General features: G+C 43.7%; 2 protein-coding genes across 2 annotated transcripts; one reads left to right on the top strand and one right to left on the bottom strand.

The window, feature by feature from the left end:
- Positions 1 to 224: 224 nt before the first annotated feature.
- micu3b (mitochondrial calcium uptake family, member 3b) lies at positions 225 to 16988 on the bottom strand (the record flags this gene model as incomplete). The annotated part of the gene is made up of 15 exons (XM_080526935.1): positions 225 to 311; positions 1302 to 1459; positions 1624 to 1732; positions 3143 to 3314; positions 3785 to 3873; positions 4753 to 4848; positions 7762 to 7803; positions 9420 to 9491; positions 9608 to 9690; positions 9820 to 9867; positions 12098 to 12176; positions 12430 to 12461; positions 14352 to 14502; positions 15973 to 16030; positions 16972 to 16988. 15 exons carry the CDS (start codon positions 16986 to 16988, stop codon positions 225 to 227), a joined length of 1293 nt encoding a protein of 430 aa, XP_080383061.1.
- A 571-nt stretch (positions 16989 to 17559) lies between these two features.
- Positions 17560 to 19058, top strand: fgf20b (fibroblast growth factor 20b; the record flags this gene model as incomplete). Its single annotated transcript, XM_080525881.1, has 3 exons — positions 17560 to 17839; positions 18397 to 18500; positions 18813 to 19058. 3 exons carry the CDS (start codon positions 17560 to 17562, stop codon positions 19056 to 19058), a joined length of 630 nt encoding a protein of 209 aa, XP_080382007.1.
- Positions 19059 to 22466: the final 3408 nt, after the last annotated feature.

Raw genomic sequence — 22466 nt, 5'->3', positions numbered from 1 at the left:
GCGGAGCTAAGCTGGTGTCTGGTAGCAGTTGATCAGGCGTTAGTATTACAGTGTAACTCGATGCAGATGAAGAGTGTGGGCCTCAAACACATCTTAGGAGCTCGGATATGTTCGTGCTAGCAAGAAGTAGGAAACTGAGAGTGTCACGTTTTGATTAATGTGTTATCGTCTCTATTTGATCAGTTCTGCATTGTGTTGCGTTACGTAACCGTTCTCTGTAGACACTACAGGCGGAACATACTGCACCTTCCTGAGAGCTGCTTCTTCAGACAGGACTTAAAAGAGGTGAACTTCTCCTCCCCCTTAAACCCCTGGTGTTTAGAGAGATAGAGGGAGGGAGACAAAGAGAGAGAGAGAGAGAGAGAGAGAGAGAGAGAGAGAGAGTTAAGTAAACTTGAAGCATAACGCTTTGAGGGTTGTTGACTTCAAGTGATAGCCAAAATGCAAATGGGTCAATGATTAAGTAAACACAGGCTATAAAGTAATGTGTTACAGCAGCTTGCATACCATGGTAACTTGTGTTCAAATTCATATTGTTCTAATAATTGGCCACTAGAGGACAGCAACGCTTCACAACCAAACTATATGGAGGACTTACCATAGTGAGACATGTCAAGATATCAGATAACTAATGAAAAACAAATCAGATCAAGCAAAGCATGTTTACCCCATGCATCTGAGTCATTGATTTTATGTTGTTTTAACGGTTGTGTCCAAAACATGACAAATTCCAGGAGCTTGTAACTATCCAGCCTATCCAATAGCCAGTAGCATATAAATAAGATTATATCTTAAGTTATTAGGTATAATTAGGTAATAATATCAATATAATTCTGTAAGGAACATGCATTGCTCTGCTCAGCATTGGTGTATATTTAGCTGTAGGGCGCTTTTTCCATTACATAGCCTGTAGTATGAAACTACATGAGTCAATCAGCTAGTGACCCTTTCCTGATGGCCTCCACACAGCTTTACCACACACAGTTGCCTTGAGAGATTACACATTAAGAATGTAGCTGACAGATAGGCAGATAAGGCTGGGTCTATCTTCCCAAATCAGGCTGTGGCTACTGTGGAAACATCCTATGCAGGCTTCTGGGCACTTGGGTTTATTCCACCTCAATCCCGAAAGAAGGCCTTGCTTTCTCAGGCACATGGAGGGGAGAGAGTGGGGGAAGAGAGGGAGAGGGCTGGCCGGGTGGGTATCTCCCAATCCTCCTGTCACCTTTGGTGCCGTAAAAGGGAGATAAATGGCGTTTACACAGCCCTGGCGGAGGAGCCGCTGACTCTCCCTGCCTTACCCTCTTGCCGCGGTGAAGCCGGTCCTTCATGACGCCGATGAACTCCTTGTAGCTGAGCTTGCCGTCATGGTCCTCGTCGAAGATCTTGAAGACTGTGTTGACCAGGTGGTTGGTGAGCTTGAGCCCCGTGGCCACATAGACGGCCCGCATAAACTCCTCTGAGGGGGACGGAGAGCGAGAGGTGTTGTTACGTTAAGAACAGAGACAATGGTGTACAGATTGTTTATAGATAAGACCAATGATCAATTCCATGGTCAAATCCTGGAGGTATTGAGTCATCCTAAACCCAACCAGTGCTCTTCACTTGTTCATTGCCACTGACCTTGGCCAATAGAGCGATTGGCAAAGTTGTACATTTGCATGGCGATGGCAAAATCCTCAAGGTTGTTCATGAATTGGAAGAAGGATCTGAACTCCTCAAAGGTGATTCCCTATCAGATGAAACAAAAAAAGAAAAGTACATCGATCAATAAATAAAAGCGAGACTAATAATTAGCTTTCTAAACTCTCATTTAAAATGCAAACGATTCATAAAGACACCCACGGTGTTGAGTAGAGCATAGTAAAAAGCAGAGCTGTGTGTGATGTCGAAAGGCTCAGATAGTGTGAGACATCAGATATAGGGTAGGACTGGCACATAAAACCAACGACTGGATGTCCCAACACTGAAACAAAAAGGAGCCAGATAATGCACCACTTCACACGACACATAATCTGCTCCACTTAAACCAGAGGGAAGCCTTTAGTGTCCGCGGGACCTTGAAGACATCAGAAAGATAACACAGATCCAAAGGCAAGAAAATAACTTAACCAAACAGTCAGAGTATACATACCCCCCTCTGGTATGGACACGCTGAGCTGTCAACACTGGGGGGGGAGGGGGGATTGTAGCATTCGGGAAGAGGTCAGCCTGTTTGCAGACTTTTCTAAAGCAGATTAACCTGATACTTACATAAACAAAAACAAAAGAGATGAATCCCCAAGCATCTAAGGGCTGTCAGATGACTCAAACACGGGCCCTATTGAAGTCCACTCAGCCGTCCCACGGCTACTAGCTTCTCCCTCCTCCAGCCCCCCCCCCCCCCCCGGCAGGGCCCCCCCTCCAAACAACCACACTGCACACAGTTTAACAAATGAAGTAATGAGTCATCTGTGACGCTTTGCTGTTTTAACAAGGTGAGCCTCCATAAAAATATCTCTTCACCTAACGATGAGACCCACTTGATTGTCAATGGCGATCTAGCAACGGCCTACTCAGCTGGCTGAGGGGATGCTCACCTCGTTATGTGCGGGTCAGCGTGCCCTGACGTAAGAACAAACATCCTGAAATGTGCACGTTTCAATCAGCGACGACGATGACTAATCCGTGGTATGGACTACACTCGTAGAGAAAGAGCAACAGAGAGGATTTCAGTCGTCCACTTGACGGAAAACCATTTTGCATCAGGCTTAATTAATTCAGTGAAGCACGGGGATTCAATAACGCATGGCACTATTTATACAGATTTTATGGCCAGGTAACCGAGGAAAACACCATTGAGAAAAAGTGAGAATGACTGTTAATTGCGTCTTGATTAAATCTCCATCGCCTGCATGTGTATTGTAACAAGTAGAAGAAAAGGTTGTGGGGGTGTTTGGGCTGAGTCGTCGTGGGGGCAAGGGGGGTAAGTAGAGTAGAGGGTGTGTGTTTGGTGTGGGGAGGGGTGTGTGGTTGCGGGAAGGTAAGGGTATAGGGGTGGGAGTGGAGGTAGATTGAGGTGAGGGGGGGGGGGGGGGCACTGGGCTGTGTGTGAGAGAGAGTGGAGGTAAAGAGGACAGTGAGAACACACGCCTGCCTTCACCTTCTCGTCCTGCAGGCTCCGTCGTAAGTTCTCCAGGAGGTCGGTGACATCGTCCACGTTGGTGTAGCGCAGTAGGATCCGGGCAAAGTCCTCCTCGGTGATGGTGGGCATGCCTTTAGAGTAGGACAGGAACTCGATCTCAAGCACCTCCGTCTGCAGGTTGTCCATGAATCTGGGGATGGGGTGGCAGACACAGGCCGCGATGACAGGAAACGCCACCACCAGCTCACACACACACACAGGGGACACTTGACTGACTGACTTAAGCTATGAGTTGGAGTGTGTAACCAAATAGAAATGTAATACTGGTAGAAGGGTAGAAATGCAACAATGTGGCATGTAGCTAACAATGTAAATACAAGTTAGAATTTCAACAAGGCCTCTTTAAAATTCAGCTTTTTGATGTACCGGTACCCATTTTAAGCATTTAGTAGACACTTTTATCCATAGCGACTTACAATTACATATTACAGCGACAGTCTCCCTGGAGTAACTTAGAGCTAAGACCAGGGCTAACACTAGTGGTGGTGTTCCCTGGTGGGATTAGAAATCATGACCTTTTGATCATCAGTCTAACTCACTATCCACTAGGCCACCACTACACTTTTCGATGTCTTCATTTCCATTCATTTCTCAGCTTACTTGTAAAAATCATCAAAGTTCAACTCTGCCTTTCCTTTCTTCCCAAAGAAATGGACCAACAATGTGGTGTCAGTGTTTGCATCAACAAGCTGTGAAGGCAAACAAACAAAAAGTGATTTAGCAATTAGTCTGTCAATCAGTCAATAATAAAACAGTCACGAGTACAAGGAGTTCAATCAATATATACATTAGTGAGTTCAACCATGCATAAAATGCTTCCCTCACACATACAGTACACACTCAAACACTCATTATGCTTGTCTTGTACAAACATGCATGCAAGTGCCACAATGATTAGGTATGCAAACAGCATTTCATATGAGAAGGAAATAATTTATTAACCCAGTCTTTTATGTATAGGTGGTGAACTGTCTCTTATTTTAATTATCTAGTTCCATGGAACAGATTCCGTTCATGATAATAAAAAAAGATATATATATAATAATAATTATAATAATAAAAAACCTTAGTGGTAAAGATGGAAATCAAGAAGAGCCAATCAGAGAAGTGCCATGGTCATGGTTACTGTGTTAATGTTTAATCCGTGGCTTGGAAAGAGCAGAATACACGTTCCAGCACAGCCCACTCCCCTGACAGCCACTAAGTCATCTCAGTCCCTCCTACAGGCTCAGCGCTGCCTGGGAACATGCTTCCCCCAGTATCAAACCCTACAGGTGCAGGGTCGCTCCAGTCCAGGGTGGAGTGTTTTCCCATTTTAACTCGGTTCTGTTTTGTTTTTTTCAGAAAGTGTTGGGAAAGAGATTGTTTTAAAAAAAAAAAAACTTTATATGTTTCGCTTACATAATGGACGTTGTCTAAGGTACATTATCAAGAACTTGATCATCTCCGTAGTTCATCGTCAACAAATTAATTTGAAACAGTGAGGAACGTATTGTAGGCTTGATACAGTCTAGGGATTTACCACGACTGTAACCAATAAATAAAGAAGGATCGGAGAGCATCAGTACCTCTGCCAGATCAGAGAAGATAGCGTGACTCGCCCCTCGCTTCAGAACATCCCACATGCCCCTGGGTTCTACATGGAGAGAGCCTTGTCTATGGTCCTGTGGTAGTAGTGGAGGCAAGAGCTGTTAGAGGACTAGAAAAACATCTGGCAAAAAGGAGCTGCATTAGCATTTAGCATGCCATACACATACAGTAAATAAACAGACAGTCAGACAGACAGACAGACAGATAGGCAGGCAGACAGACAGACAGACAGACAGGCAGGCAGGCAGGCAGGCAGGCAGACACAGACAGACAGACAGACAGACAGACAGACAGACAGACAGACAGACAGACAGACAGACAGACAGACAAACAAACAAACAGACAGACAGACAGATAGCCATCTGAACTGCTGATCCCATCATCAATGAAAAATACATTACAATAACGCCCCGACACCCAACCCACCCACCCAGCCAGCCAGTCATGGGAGCAGTGATACAACATCACTCTGGGGATGACAACCACATACTGGGAAGGACTATGAAAAAGTCCATCATCCATGAAGTGAGCCTGCTCTGCAGTGGAGCATGCAGCCTCCTGGCCAGATATTCATCCCAGACAGCTGCATCCAGTATGTCCGAGACACACAGGGGCGTGAAAGGCTGAATGATGATTCATGCCATGTTAACTGTGTAACCGAATCCCCACCCCAATACATCACTGGTTGATACATCGCTGCGAGCTGAATGCAGGTTAACGGTGTACCTTTCATCCACGCTTGTGAAACGGGATCAGATTGTGATTAAATAAACATTTTGGAATGATGTCCTCCTTTGTTCATTGTTTCTGGGCTCCTGGCCCACCCTACTATAGCCCAGAGGGTGGTGCAGGTCGCTCCCTCGCTCCCTCCCTCCCTCCCTCCCTCTGTCATGTGAAAAGTTGCCACTGTTGTATAATCACAGGGCAATTGAGATCTTTCAATACACTCTCAAACTCTTCATTGTGATTGTTGTGAAGGATAAGACGCTACCACAGCCTTTCACTCCCAGGGGAACCTGTTCTTCCTTCGACCTACTGTTATGTCTGGAGACAGACTCAAACAAACAAGACTGCTTCTCACCAGCGCAACGCGCTCTCTGAGATACTGTATGTTGTGCCTTCAGGGTAGCTTCAACAACATTTCACAGCAGTCCAATTACTATTCTGGCTCAGTTGGTAGAGCATGGCACTAACAATGCTTAAGTTTGGGGTTCGATTCCCGCTGGGACCATATATACTGAAAGATGTATGTACTCACTGCAATGTATGTCGCTTTGGATAAAATCAGCTAATATATATATATAATATTTTTATATTTACACTAACACTATCTCGCTATGAGTGCAGTACTATCACTGCTACTCATGCTAGTCCTAATAACATAACTATATTCACAATAACTGTATTCACACTGTTTATCTTTGGGAATCTGCTCATAATAATAGTTGTCATGTGTTTCATTAGCTTCAGGTCACTTTCACCCACACCCAAATGTGAGCACAACAGTCTGTTGACGGTTCCTGTCTTTTTTTTTTACCTCATCATTTTTGGCCTGGTCTCGGTGCCTCTCAAGTCTCAACATCACCTGCTTCAAAGGCTACATCAACAACAGCCAGGCAGCGAGCGCCCGTCGCCCTAACACATGTTCTCGACTGTTTCTTGCTTCATTTCATAATATTTATTTATCTTATTCAGTTTTTTTTTTCTCATCTTCCATGCCTAGCGGGGGAATGCGAGAGCTGAGACAGCTGATAAAACACAGCTCTTCCTCTACGCTTCATCGCATTTCGCCAGGGAGAGATTTATGACTTCATCCCACTGCTAATTACGGGCCGGTCTTTAATGTGCCGCACTGTTCCCATCTCGCCCCATGAAAAGAGGCTGATACGCTTGTAATTAGAATACAGGGGGAATGCCCAACCGCAGGTTTGCATGTATGACTGTCAGGTGAATTGGAAAAGATTTGACTTTTGAACCGTAGCTGGAAGGATACCTTGAGTGATACAGAACAAATCAAAACAAAAAAGACACACCTATTCCCAAAGTGTTCAAACACTAGAACACTTATTTCTAGCTGTAACGCTCTCTCTCTCTCTCTCTCTCTCTCTCTCTCTCTCTCTCTCTCTCTCTCTCTCTCTCTCTCTCTCTCTCTCTCTCTCTCTCTCTCTCTCTCTCTCTCTCTCTCTCTCTCTCTCTCTCTCTCTCTCTCTCTCTCTCTCTCTCTCTCTCTCTCTCTCTCTCTCTCTCTCTCTCTCTCTCTCTCTCTCTCTCTCTCTCTCTCTCTCTCTCTCTCTCTCTCTCTCTCTCTCTCTCTCTCTCTCTCTCTCTCTCTCTCTCTCTTTCTCTGTTAAGACATTCATCCTAGCAGTGCTAGCTCCCTCTGACTGCCACGGAGCTCTTCATGGTCAAACCCACCACAAAAGGTAACCTGAACCCAAATACCACTTTTTAAGAAACTGTACAAATAAAACATGGGGGTCCAAGAATGCTGTCAGTCTTCAGGTGAGGGCCTTTTGAAGTGGAATCTGCAGCCATAGCTCAGCCAGTGTCTTTGACAGCAGGCCAGTACATAAATCATCTGCTGTGCTCTGCTAGGGCAGTCCTGCATCCACCCCCACCACCCCACCCCATCCCCTCTTCCCTCCTCACACAACAGAAGCATAGTGTTAGACAGCGTTTGACTGGGACCCATTACGACTGCATTGTCCCACCTCACAGCATGCAAGACACTCCGCCTGCTGCACATTAACATTAAAACATTCTAACATTCTAAACATTACTAACGGAAGAGTGAGATAGCCTTTTCCATGCATGTTGCATGGAATGGAGTCAGTCATGTCATACCCATTGATGCCTGTAAGTAGCTCCTGGGATTTCTCACAAGCAAACAAGTCTACAGTCCATGCAACACACTGCTAATAAAGGGAAACTCCACAGAACACACAGTAACCACATTTTCAAGGGGAAACAGAGGGTAAAGTACATACGCTGCGCTGATGGGACTCCCGATACCCATACAGTTGCAAGCTCTAAAATGCAAGAGAAGAGGGGATGCGGGTATGCAAGAGACAGGGCAAGAGAACCATGTTACAACACGCACAGGAAGAGTGTCCGTTATGATCAGCTGAAAAGCAGTTCGAACCAATTACAATGCATCACCACAAAACATTGGATAGTGTAGTCTACTATGGTCATTAACGGTCATTCATGGTCATAAGGGTATCATTTTGAGGTCAAGTCTGCCGTAGATGTCGGTTCGTGACATCGCTCCCCTGAGTGAGCCCTGTCCTACTGTAGCGTCGGTGTGATAAGACCTGAGAGAGTCTCTCTTATCATTCTGATCAAATCCTGGTGTTTAGACGCACCGCCAAGCAGCGTACGACTACACTACAGAGATGAAAGCCTGAGGCGTGTTGTACTCTGTACCTACGTCATCCACTGTCACTCTGCATCCAAAACATACAGCAGTACACTTTCTCTGTGGAGATATTTCTATCTCATAGTTTCTGAACTGAACAACTACTGTAATAACCAGAATACATTTGTCAATGCTAGGGATGGGTATCAAGAACCGGTTCCAGTTGAGCACCGGTAACAAATTGTTCGGTGCATCGGTATCGTATGCCTCTGAGGTTATCGACTCCTCTTATTAATGCCGGCATGTTTTGCGCATGCGCCGACAGTTGCGCATTGGAAGAACTTGTGCGTCATGATGAAGTCAAACACTGAAACTTGCAACAAGGAGTCATGGCAGAGTGTAGGCAGAAACGCATGTCCAAAGCGTGGCTTCATTTCATAAAGAAAAATGACATCATTGCTACTTGTAACGTCTGTAAAATAATAATTTCAAGTATAATTGAAATGCTAATTTCCAGTTAAAACATCTTTCGACGCAACATGGGCTGAAATGACAGGAACGCCATGTTTTTGACACTTTATGCATGAGTGCCACTGCAAGCGAGCAACACGTCTGTTACTGAGGGTAAAAATATCCTATGCTAATAATATTAGCGCCACACAAGCAGACTTTTTTCTTTGATTAAGAAACCATAAAAACAAATGCTGTACAAATATTCTCCCATTTCATCCTGCCGCTGTTGTTTTGCCCAAATCTATTTGTGTGTTCAGGATTCCTCAACCCCATCTGAGAGGCTGTTCAGCTGGAGACACAATTAGCCCAGAGAGATCTAGGATCCTCTCAGAGAAAGCAGACATGCTCATTTTTCTGCAGAACAATTGTTGAGTTTATCAGTTTTATATTTGTTTTCAAAGTGATATCCTTTTAAGAAAAGGACCATTTAATTTATTTGTCATTATTTTATGTTTTAATTCATTTTGATTTATGTTCAAATGTTATGTTCAGATATTATACACTGCGTTCAGAGACTCAAGATAATAAAACAGCTGCGTTCACACTGAAAACCTGTGTAGGCCTACTTTTTTCCACGCCGAAAATGTATCAGGTATCAATAAAGGAATCGATAAAGAATCGAACCGATAAGCAGAATCAATAATGGAATCGGTATCAATAACATCTTATCGATTCCCATCCCTAGTCAATACATACTGTGTAAAAACATGAGGCAGAAAGACAGTCCATTGGTAGAAAGACTAAAGAAATGTCCCCCCTCCTTGCACGCCTTACCAGCTCATTAGATCTTGGAACATCACCTTCCACTTCTTTTCTATCCTTTTTCTTACGGAAGATTTCCTCCAGCTGAAAGGAAAGTGTTGAGAAATGATTGAGACATGTTTGACCATCCTTCTCATTACACTATAGAGAATTATAGAAAGTAGGAAGTGGAAGTGGAACTTATATAGATAAGCTCATACCACCAAGAACTCCCTTCTGTCCACCATTTCATTTCCATCAGCATCAAACATGTTGAAGGCTATCTTGAATCCGGCACGAGGCTCTGGAAAATGACGGACGAAATAGAGAAGCAGACGATATGAGAGAAAGAGCATTCGATCTAAAAACTGAACAAATACTTCTAGATTTCCATAGAAAATATTGTATCGAAAATCAACTAAAACATACTCACTGGTTAAAATGCAAAGCAGGAACATATACTCTGTGTAACCAATGACGCCTGAAACACAAAATCAAAATGTTTGACTGAAACTTTTATTCATGTAAGGTGTTCAGAAAGTAATACAATGAATGAACATCAAAGCCTGGGAGTCTAGCTGTTATGTTGAGTTGTTTACAGATTTTCAAAGTCATGCCCTTAAGATGAATAAGACATCCCATGAAATAGTGCACGCCTTCAGACAAACAGGTAATCTTCTCTTTCATATTGATAACATCTTAAAAGGTGCCTCTTAATTCACGGTTGGTGTTCTGTTCACACAAACAGAGGCTTTACAACAGAAGTGACCTATCTGGACGCAAACCCAAACAAAATTAAGCCCCAGTGCTGGGCTTCTGAGCTCCTTCTGTTTGGATAACAAGGTGTAAAACATTCTCAAGTGATCTGTCACTGATTGTGGACGGCTGATTTTGGTTTGTGTTCGTCTTTGTGTTCGACAACTCCCTTTGTTGTGTGACACGGCGAGGAGAAGAGTAACTGTCAGGGCCCATCTAGGCACACTGTGGAGGGTTGTCTCCCGGACTCTGAAAGCATTCCCAAGCCTTTGTTTGCAGGAGAAGATAGTGACTGGAGCACAGATAGTTCTGGGTGACTGCTCTGGGTGTTATGGGAAAAGGATTCAGGTATGGCGTTCGCTGCAGGGAGATTTACCCCCCCCCCAAAAAAGAAAACACTAAGAATGGACAATGGTAGTTTAAGTGATGAAAATACCATTGGTTCTGTGATATGTCTATTCATAGGGGATGTTCAGTACTTCATTATAGAGGTACATGTAAAAAGTCCATCTGACCTGGTGCGTCGTAGATGACGTCAATGATCTGCTCGAGCACCTTTCTGTTGAAAAACGGCCTTAGAATGACTCAAGTTCTGTGGCTTCAAAGACCTTTAAAGCTTAAATGGGTTTGTGGAGAAAAGAACAAAATCTTTAGGATTCCAACCATGTTTCACCAATACCACACACCTTCACTCTGCCCGCCCGCCCCCACCTCCCCTCCCGCCCCACCTCAATCCCCGCCGCTGAGCTCAAGTAGATGCTGTCAGACAATACAAAGAATTCCACAGAAACACTTCATATAGAGTGGCGGTCCCGGAGATGTAATCCAATACCATTCTTAGGATTCATAATGTCCATGGTGATCAGGGGGGCGGCCAGGGGGACATGCCTCGACATAACTGGGTTCAAACAGCTCCCTCATTCTCTAAAGCAAGGCTTTGTTCGCAGATCAATCCAATCCTTTTTTTCTCTGCAAAGCCGCGACGTTTAACGGCAGGATTAAAAGACCCAAATCCCAGCGTTGGCACTTAGCTAAAGCAACAGAGGAGAGGAGAGAGCGGGGAGAAGTCCTACTGCACAGCCAGTGTTTGAAACACTGGGGAACACTGGGAAACACCCATCAGAGAAGAACTGGGAAGTGAAACATGGTGCTTTTACCACTGTGCGTATGGTGCCAAGTTTCTTGCGTTGAACTACAGAGAGTGCGACACAGGTAAACGTCAGGGACACACGCTAACAAGCAGCAGAGAAACACAACTGGGTCTCCGTAACAACATGACATCCAGATAAACCCGACGCTTTGTTTCTGAAACCACTGTGGCGTTACCCGATGACCTAAAACGTTTGCTTCGATTGGCAAGAGGACTCGGGTGTAAGAAAACCACGTTCCAGAAACATCCCAACATAAAAGAACAAGAGGCTAGCATGAGCGGTACCCACAATTACCTACTCCCTCCAGCCTGTCATTATGGGGGAGAACACAAGCTCATATCAACACAAGGAGGGACGGACTATTCAATTTCAACTGGTACACGGTTGTCAAGGTTTCCTCTTCATTAATAACTGGCGTTGTCTAGTATCGTGGCACGCTCTGTAGGGGACAAGTTCATCACCCTGGTATCTGAGGTTGCATGACAGCAGGTTCACAATATCTAGATGGATGAACAGATAAGATACCATAAGATTGCAGATAGCATTTACTGCCTGCCCTATGTTCTGGATTTATATGTTATATGGAAACAGCGATGACTGCATTGGCCCATATTCTGAAAAAGAACGGGAAGGCCTAGTTGTATTTATCTGTGTTTATCGAGCGCAACAAGTGTCTTTGTTCGACATTTCGGAACAATTCTAAACCATTAAAATATATATATAATAATTAGAGTAGTCAGTACCGTAAGAATAACTACATTTCAGCATATCAGCAAAGCACAACGGTAGCAGTGGAAGTCTCACCTCGTTCACGGAGATTCCTAAACATGTTGGATGATCCTTTACAAACAGGTGGAGTGTCGGCCAGCATCTTCTCTAAGTCCTTTGAAAACAGAGAAAAATCCCAAATCCTTCACCCCGGAATCATCAAAGCCACATGCAAAGAGACCTGAAGTACATCTTTCATGAATCTAATACATCTCTTCCAATAGTATAGACAGTAGAATTACTGCATGTCATCAATATTTACCTATTCTTTTCCAAGAAGGGTCATTTTCATTTCAATAACAAGGAAGAGGGATGATAGTCTTCCTACCAGTCTATGCATGCAGTGACGTAAGCACCAAACTTCCCACCTTTTTTGTGAGGGACTTCCATATCCTCTTGCCTAAAAACAGGAAAATGTTGTTATTAAGTATCAAATTGGTCAGTGCTGTTTTACACCATATCAATATAGTCAAATACAAAATAAAATAGCCTTTTCCTCCTGCTCTGAACTTATCAGCAATACCACTCAAATAAATAATTTCCATCAAAGACCACATGGGATGTCTGGTGGAAAAGAAAAAGAAAAACACAAAAGGGAAACAAGTATTCCTATGGACATCTGGACTGGCCGTATCACTGGGAAGGCATTCCAATACTCAATAAAAACGGTCCCTTGTCGTAAAATAAGGCGGAGGTCCCATAAAAACACCTAGCTCGATGATTCACATCGCCCTCGCGGCAGTACCATGATAACAGTGACATTAACTCCTCTACTGACACATTCAGACCTGTTTCTAAGGCAGAGATTATGATAACCACACTTTTTAAAGGCCTCTCCAGCCAAACGAAGTGTCTGGGTGGCGGGTAAAGATAACAGGGTCATCTCTTCGATGTGTACATAATGCATCTATGTGTTTGACGGCCTACAGTACTGTAAAAAAATATTCATACTGAGATGAATGAAGTAGAGAAATTGGTTACCTGAAGGCTTCATGCTACAGAAATGTTCATGAAGCAACCCTGAGAAAACTCGGTCTGGACTGTGACACAGACACATCGACAGAGGCAATGAACTCTTTTATTAGGCATCCATCTATCTCTAACAATGAAAGGCAGAAGCACACTGGTGCCTTTCCCCACAGACAGTCGGCCGTTTAGCCTCCAGTCTCAGAGAATATAGCGGCAGCGCTTATTTGCAGTGGCTGGAGCTCTGAAGAGAGAAAATCATTAAGATCACTAGAAAAGACAGCCCATTTACATTGGCCGAATTAAAACCAATACTATTCTCTAAGTAAACAGGCCGTTCCACTGAAATACCTGACATGCTTCCCTTTTTCTCATAGCAACTTCTTTGGGGAAAAAAAGCACGGATAATCTGGCCAAGATAAATTGGAGTTATTTAGTGATCTAAAGAAAATGATACAGTGACACAATGCAAGAGACTCTCCGTGTATGAAAAATGTGAATGAATTGTGACATGGCTATTTTTGACTGTTTACATAATGGTTCAGGACCCTCAGTGTGGCGGCCCCCAGACCTTTTCAAACTTGAGGGAAAACAACATAGCTTGCTTTACAACCACAGCATAAAACCATAAAACGTCATTATCCCTATTTCGTAATGCCTCCGCCGTCAGAATCACTGTGAGGAATGAGAGGAGAGGGGTGACGCAATGTGTGCTATTCACATTAGTGCTACCCACTAATCTCTCTCATTACATGCCCGGGCAGCCAAGCCTCCACCACGACACAGATTCCAATCCCAATCAATCAAATGAGTCCAGACAAATTATAACAGCTTCAAATTCCCAGTTCTTCTAAGAATGTGTTGAATAGGAGATTCTTTCTCACTCATAAAAGAGGACACAGACATCTCACACCTCGAGCCATGGTGTTAGGTCTCTGTCTGTCCGAGTTTGTTGCTACAGAAATTAGCCGTTAAAGAGGTGCTGCTGGTAGAGATGTCTATCGCCGTGCAGGCTTGATGACTACTTGAGTCCTAGCCAATCAAAGACTACTTTTATGTCACTCGTAAAGGCCTTTGCATAGAGTTCGATGTGATTCTCCAGCAAACAGCCTCCTTAAGACTCTCCAATCACAGCGGACAGGCAGTTTGACAATAGAACTCATCGTTTCAGTTCATCAGCTTCCTAAGTAAATGAAGGCCTGATTCCAGTTGAGTTATATTCAGAGCTCATCGATCGACTCTACGAGGAGTTGGAACGAAAGCTCTGTTTTTAGGATATGGGTGGGTGATGTGAGGAAGAGTTGGCGTGGTGATCGGGACTCACGCTTGGGTTCACTCATGGTGACAGACTCTATGAAGTTGATGGGGGTCATGTACAGCTGACCCTCGCACTCCACCGAGCTGAACAGCTTGAACCTGTTCTCATGAGACGACATGTACACATCATCATCATCCAGGTGATCGAATGTCTTAGCCTGAAACGGAACATCACACACACACACACACACACACACACACACACACTCACAGAATGTTAACGCAGCAATTATTCAAACAGAAAGAAAACACACAAGACAAACTATACTTTTCAGATAAGCAAACAGTAGGCTGGTTGAAGAGCATAACAATCAATGCACGCTTCGCTTGTCACGGAAAGCCACAGTCAAATATGCAACAAAGAAAACCCAAGCCTCACTTCAAAGAATGAGCCACATGTTTTGTCAGCCCAGTTATTCACCCCTCTCCAGCCAGATAATGTCCCTACAAATGTTCAAAACCAGCGATATCAGGGGGGCTAGCCTGGCGAGGACAGAGTGGATCTCTCTCTGGTGGCAGAGTGCCAGGCCCACTGGGCACAGAGCAAACACCCCGGGGAATGTGTGCCCCCCCCCTCCAGCCCCCTGTCTACCCATTACACCCCCCCCCCCTCCCTGCCTCTAAACCCAATCCCTCCCACCACCCCCATCAAATGTCAGCCCCTCAGCCAAGTCCTAGTGTCCAGTTTCCTGCCTCCCAGGATTCCTGAGGCTCAACCCCCCAGTCAAGGTTACACCCGACAGCCCCCACCCCAGAAGAGATAAGAGAGTGGGCGACAGAAAAGGAACACCATGTCAAGGGAGGCTCGCGAAGCAGACCAGGACACTTCTACACGGTTTACTGATCCAACAATCCGATGATGGCTTTTCAACAAAGATCCCACAGATCTTAGTGTTAAAAAATACGCTGAACTGGAAGAAACAGGGGGAGTGCAATGCACTGTTCCTTACTTGTTTCCACTAACTGAGTTGCAGAGCACTGTGTGTCTGACCGTGATACCCCTGTAAGCAAGTTCTGATCTAAAAATAGAATATAGAACTTTATCTAGGTCCCACTCTATTTCCACAGAGTAGGGTGATTAATTCTATCATGAAATATTAAAAAATATAAATAATATTTGAATGAACTCAAAAAGCCAAGAGATCAGTCATGTCCCTTGATAAATCTATTCCAAAATCTGTTAGGTAAGAGGTTTTGATTTATGTTCATTTCACTGATGTATTGTTTTGTGAAACAAAATTCACTAATCAGACCATACCCCGTGTTTTTTCTTCATTTTTTTTTTTTTTACATTTCAGCACCTTGTGTCGTGGAGAGCGCCCCATGTATGGGCCAATTACATTCAATGCTCGTCGTGGATGTCTCCTGATTTTGTACATACACGATCATTTCACACTCGTGTGTGTGCTTTCATTCTATCATGCATAGGATGAAACAATCTTCCCTAAAAATAAACGTTGTAATATGAATGTCATTTCTACATTTGTCAGTTCGAGTGTCATAACGGATTTCAGGCTCGGGTAATTCCTCAGCATTTCTTTATCAATTGAATCTCCTACTGTAATGTGCAACTGTGTAAAAGACATGCTATTAACAAGATAATACAACTGGCCCATGGTCAACCGTACCTGATCTGTCGCAGATACTGATGGTAATGACAGGAGCAACGCTCGACCATCGATATGGCTGGCCAGTCCCAAGCGCAAACCATGAGGTGTATAATAATAATAATGTACGATACCAGCACCGGTGGCGATGCATACTCCAGTTGCTATAAGTCTAAATGCATTTGTTGTCTTAGACCTGTGTTTCCCCACCGAAAACCACCCTGTTGTATTGGAAAAATGGGTCAATGTGGAAATAAGTCTGCGAAAGGCAGCCATGGTTGTTTTTGTGTCAAGAGACCGGAGCTGCTCTCTCTCATCGCGAGAAGAGCCCGGGTGTCTCACCCCGTTTCACCTGGATGTTTGCGCTTCCCAGGGCTGGAACACGGCAGCTGACGCACTATCAAAAATAATGTTGTTTTGATGATAATAATAATAATAATAATAATAATAATAATAATAATTCATTGAATTTATATAGCGCTTTTCCGAGGCTCAAAGACGCAATAACTTGATGTTATGCTGGTAGGTATGGCGAAAAAAAACAAAGAGGGTTATTATTAGTTTAGTATCCCACTGTATTTATTCATTAATTTCTTGTGGATGGGACATTTTTAAAGAGGATTTTTTTTTAGATGTTGTTGTTGGTTACAGTCAGCAACTGAAGTGAGGTAACGAGGGAATGCGATAGAACTATAAAATAGGTGAAATTCTGTGAATTGCTAAAATGTGTCCTATCAACGTGCCAGTAAACATTGGTTTTTATCAAACTCTCATCAATCACACCGTGAAGCTTATGATCTTTCCCTCTCACTCTCTCTCTCTCTCTCTCTCTCTCTCTCTCTCTCTCTTTCTCTCGCTCTCACTCTCTCTCTCTCGCTCTCGCTCTCTCTCTTTCTCTCTCTCTCTCTCTCTCTCTCTCTCTCTCTCTCTCTCTCTCTCTCTCTCTCTCTCTACTCCCCCGCCTCTCTCTCTCTCGCTCGCTCTCTTCCAATCTCGTTCTCTTGTTCTCTTGTTTTATACCTTGAGAGGAAAAACATATTTGCCAAGGCAAGTCTGAACTGACAGTCCCGCCCACTAAAACTCCTCGTTGTCGTTTTGCACCTGCCTCTGGACTCCAGGCACTCTGAGCGCACAGTCCCAGCAGCGCCTTACCTGCAGAGAGAGCAGTGGTTTAGTGCCCTTCACCCGCGCAGAAAGAAGGTTTGGACGAATAATTGGCACCACTCAGCACAACATATTCTAATCTGCAACATAGACAATTCAGGCTAACTTCCTTCTAACGGTGGAAATGACCAGTAGCCTGATTTATTGTAACCTAGACCTCAACTGATGAAGACGTCAAGCGGTAAAGTAGTAATATTCTGGAACGAATTCGTGTTCATAAAACATATGTCAAAGATATTTATTTACGTTTGATTTATTCATGTCGATGGAGAAAAGTCGGATGGGTTCATCTCTGCGTAAGATCATGACATGTGCTAAGTAACGGACACAAATGTAAACATGCAATAATAAGCGACAGTGGCAACCAAAGAGCGCTCCCTCCGGACCTCCGCACTGAACTTTACCCGCTCCGGGACACTGACGCGCCGGGAGGTTTTGCAGGCGATGGCTGCTCTGGGTGAAGTTGGAAGCTTCTTGCACGGCATGGATGGTGTTGGACACTTCGGGTCGCATTTTCTCCTGACGCCTCTTGGAGACAACAGCCCGACAGTACTGGGCGACCACCTTGTACCTGGCGAGCGTCTTTCGCGGAGTACCACGGCGGATTTAAATCATTTAAAAGGGATTCTCCGCAGAAGACAGTTATATTGTAGGACTGGATTTCATCTAGAAATACTTCCGGATGGCAATGTGCAAGGGACAAGAAAGGACCACAGTCGGTTCGGTAATTATCAATCTATTAATACTGTATTACTATTTTATACATTTTTTATTTCAAATGTTGAATTGTTATTCATGTTATTATTAATAGTAGTAGTAGTAGTAGTAGTAGTAGTAGTAGTAGTAGTAGTAGTAGTAGTAGTAGTAGTAGTAGTAGTAGTAGTAGTAGTAGTAGTAGTAGTAGTAGTAGTAGTAGTAGTAGTAGTAGTAATATCACCATCATCAACCTCACCACCATCAGCATCATATGAGACTCTTGTCAAAATAGCCTAAATGCACTCACCTTCCCTCGTCATTCCAGCTTAGAAATATTAGCATAATAGGCCTATTACTCTTTAGCAGAGCTGTTTCATGCATTCAATTCTGACGCCAACATGTAACTGTTTTGTTTTGTTTATACATAGACTACCGTGTTCAGTAGTATTTAGAGCGCGTCATTATGAAACTGCTATAGGGGAAATGCAGCTATAGGCTTCTCAACCTGCTGGGTCACAATCTCTGATAGACGGCTTAGTTCTCTCTTGTGAAAATACAGAGAACAACCGATTTATTCTTCTTCAGGTATTTTGGAATTCATAAGCCTGGCCGTCGGATTGATAAGCATACGAGGGGTGGACAGTGGTCTCTACCTGGGGATGAATGACAAGGGAGAGCTGTACGGCTCTGTAAGTATTACCCATTTATTTGTGCTGATTAATTTCTCAAATCTCTTTCATTGCTTATAGTAGTAGTTTCATTGGGCTGGCTTTTATTGTCCATTTTAATTACCAGCAGGTGGCATACATGTGTTCCTTTCACACCAATGCTGTATCTCTCTGGCACAACAGATTCCGTTTTGATGTACAGTATATGTTACATCTTCTTATCATCATAAATATCCATAAAATCCATCTTCCCATGTTGCTTTCTTGGCCTAATTTCCTCTTGTCTATGGATACGACCTCATGAAATCATGCTGTGTTCCTTCTCTATCACAGGAGAAATTAACTGCCGAGTGTGTCTTCAGGGAGCAGTTTGAAGAGAACTGGTACAACACATACTCCTCCAACCTCTACAAGCACGGAGAGAAAGGGACTCGTTACTTTGTGGCGTTGAATAAGGACGGCACACCTAGAGACGGGACAAAGTCCAGGAGACACCAGAAGTTCACCCATTTCCTTCCCAGACCCGTGGACCCTGACCGAGTGCCGGAGCTGTACAGAGACATCCTGGGCCATAGCTGAGGCTGGGCACCCCCCGTCCCAGATCAGGAATAGCTGCTTATGCTCCAGCTCTCAGAGGGAACCAGGGATGTGGGCCGTCTGGCTGTGTGTTAGACAGACAGTGGAGCCAGCCAGCAGGGGTAGCCCACACTGGGGATAAAGCCACCAGGGGCCTCCTCTCGGAATGCACAGGCCGGCTCTCATCGGCTAGGAAGACAGTCTAGAATGTCTGACATTGTCAACCCGCACGTCTGGCATGAGGAGGCCGTTTGTTCCAGGGGCCAGCTGACCCCCACGAGAGAATTCTGTGTGGAATAGGAGAGGAACAGGAAGAGGAGTTAGAGGAAGGGATGCTGATGCAGGCGTGCTGATTGGTCATGGAGAGACCCTTCTGTCTGGGGGCCAGATCCACTCTGGAAGTGTCTGTTGGACAATGGAGCCAGTTGGAATGGTAGAGTCCATCAGATTTGATATGATTTATGAAAATAGTATTTTTATTTGTTTTTGTTTGTTTTTTTAGTACTATAATGTTGGAGAGGCTTAGTTTATTCAAGAAGGACTTTGAAGGAATTCAGCTGTTTTTGTTTCTTTTTACTTGCGACTAGTCTATCCTGAAAATAGCAGAACGATATTTGTCACAGGTGTCAGTTTAAGATGTTTTATTTATTCATTTTTAGATACGTATATTTATGTTATATATTTATTTATTTCAGAATATATTTTTTACAGTTAAATATATACAGTATAGAGAAATCATTAGAAATTGTATCTACATAGAGATGATAGTGCTGTATCTTTTAATCCAAGGATAGCAGTTTTCTCATATTATCTCGTGTCAGTTAGGGTGGGTCGCAAGTGATAAAACATTTGTGTAACAACAAACACTAACAAACACTAACACTAATAACTATGATTTGCTGAATTCATCCCAAAGGGGCCCTCATGTATGCATTACGTAAAGTCTGTTGGCTCTGAACTCTTATTAAAATCTGTGAATTGGACTTGGTCTTGTTGAAATGTGCCTGTTTGGAAAAATTAAATGATTCAATCTTCTGTATAGTAATTGGTGATACCATTGACTATTTTACATGGAATGTTAATTTGGATTTATTGTAAAATTATCTAAACGTAAGTAGATAGGCCTAATTGTTTGCACAGAAGTTATTGCATGTCCAAATTAATCACCTCAGGCATATATCATTTAATATTACTGTATGTTTCAACATTTGTCTCGAGATTTAAAATATTCCACAGTTTGAGTGTTCTTTAAGTCCCTGTTAAACAAACTGACACACTTTTAAAGACCTCACAAAACAGTTTTAAAAGTTCGAATTATCAAACGGAGTGCACGCTGTTAGTCGGTTTTGTCTTTTAAATGTGGCGAGTTCAAACATATAAACCCACTTACGAGATCAATGTTGTCTTTCTTTATGATTGCCACTATGCTGAGAGACAAGAGGGGAGTTCTCATGGATGCATAAAAACTTCAAAGCCGGTCTCAGGAACCTGCTCATGTAGCCGCCGTACGGTGACACGATCAGGGCCAAATAAAACCTGACCTTTAACTCTGGTCCAGCGGCTTGGCAGCTGTATAAAACTGGAGGTCAGAGCGATAAGGATTAAGTAATCTCTGTTGACAGTTTCAGAATTATAGTCCTGATGAAGAGTCTTATTGGACAATGAAAGTCAAGGTGGCCAAGACATCTCTGAACACTGAGAACCGTTTTGTGCCTCGTTCCTTTTTTTTTGTAACACCTTCTTCATTCGTCTGCTGACAGCTTCAATGCAGCAGAAAGCGTCTCTACCAAGTTGATGGATATGTCTTTGTGCAAAACTGTTTCACAGAGATATAGTTTTACAATACCCACGCAATTTCAATGTTAGCCAAATTATTGATAGGGGTCTGTCCTCAAAGGGGAGATATGGTAATCTAAGTACCTGCATTATCCCTTTCAACTAACCATAACAATGTTATGGAGAAACCACAAGAATTAAACAAGTTCTAAAACATTATGATCGTTGGACAATTGCAGAACAGGCCATTCTTAAAACAATTTGAAGCCTTTATCTCAATATCTCTGTGCAGTTTCCTTAACGGTTGGGAGGATATCTGTGTTGAAGCATGAAAGCAAAGGCCTGTGATCTCAGCATCTGTGTGATGGCAAGCCAGTGGGTGTTCTGACATGGGGAGCCTACACTGTTGCCAACTCTTCCTGCGTATGATACTATGGGACTTTCCCATCCACACACCTTCAAAATCAACACGGCTCTCAGTCAAATGAATGATATCATCTCCCTTAGACTATAATCTATGTGTATGTGTGCATCCCCTGTCCACCACCACATAAACACATACATTTGGATTGTACTACGTATGTGTAAAAGGTGCTGTCGTAAACAGTGTTGCTTCGAGGGCACGGGTGGGGGCATATTCCAACTTTATTACCTTTTCAACTCTGTAACATTATGCACAATACTTATGTTGCATGTTATGTACAGTAGTGCATAAAGTTCCATAATGCAACCATAGTCATCTTTCGTCATGATTCCGCAACTCCAATATTGGTGCTTGAAAAACAAAACATACTCATTTGTAAAACATACAATTGTTAAACACGTGTAGTATACAACAATATGGTATTCGACTGTTCAACATTATAGATTGTGTTTGGTTCGTTCTGAAGCAGGCAGGCTCAGTACCTCTGCTAAATGCTAGTAGCGTTCTGCATGAGAAGCCAAGAGATCCAAACCTGACTAACATTTCAAAGTAGGGCTCCTGGCCATTACCTTTACGCCGCGAAGAACAGACTCTGTGTAAATGTGAGTGCCCCCCTTGACATTTTGAAGGTCACGTCTCTAAACACGCTGGAAATCCTGACTTGTGATACCTGATGCCCAGAAGTGCTCTTTGGCACTTGTTGAACTGATGTTTTGGAGTCTGCCCGGCCCTTAGACAGATGCTTTTGTTCCCCCCCCTGCCTCCACCAGGTGGTCCGTGGCTCCTTACTGAAAACACTTAAACCCCTCATCCGTACCCACTCTGGGGGCTGTCTCTCACACTTAATGGATGCTCCCTGACTTTCATCACCTCCTCAGCCACGGCCTCAAAGGGCTCTCCAGGAAACCCAATCAGGTGGAGGTGTGTGTGTGTGTGTGTGTGTGTGTGTGTGTGTGTGTGTGTGTGTGTGTGTGTGTGTGTGTGTGTGTGTGTGAGTGTGTGTGTGTGTGTGTGTGTGTGTGTGTGAGTGTGTGTGTGTGTGTGTGTGTGTGAGTGTGTGTGTGTGTGTGTGTGTGTGTGTGTGTGTGTGTGTGTGTGTGTGTGTGTGTGTGCGCGCATGTGAGTGTGTGTCTGTGAGTGTCTACGTGTGCGTGCAGTTGAGTGTGTGAGTACTTTTTGTGTGTGTGTGTGTGTGTGTGAGTGTGTGTGTG

Source organism: Nansenia antarctica (assembly GCF_963989245.1).
Source record: "Nansenia antarctica genome assembly, chromosome: 3".
Taxonomy (NCBI): Eukaryota; Metazoa; Chordata; class Actinopteri; order Argentiniformes; family Microstomatidae; genus Nansenia; species Nansenia antarctica.
Note: the sequence above shows the minus strand (reverse complement) of the source record. Positions and strands in the feature narration are given on the sequence as shown.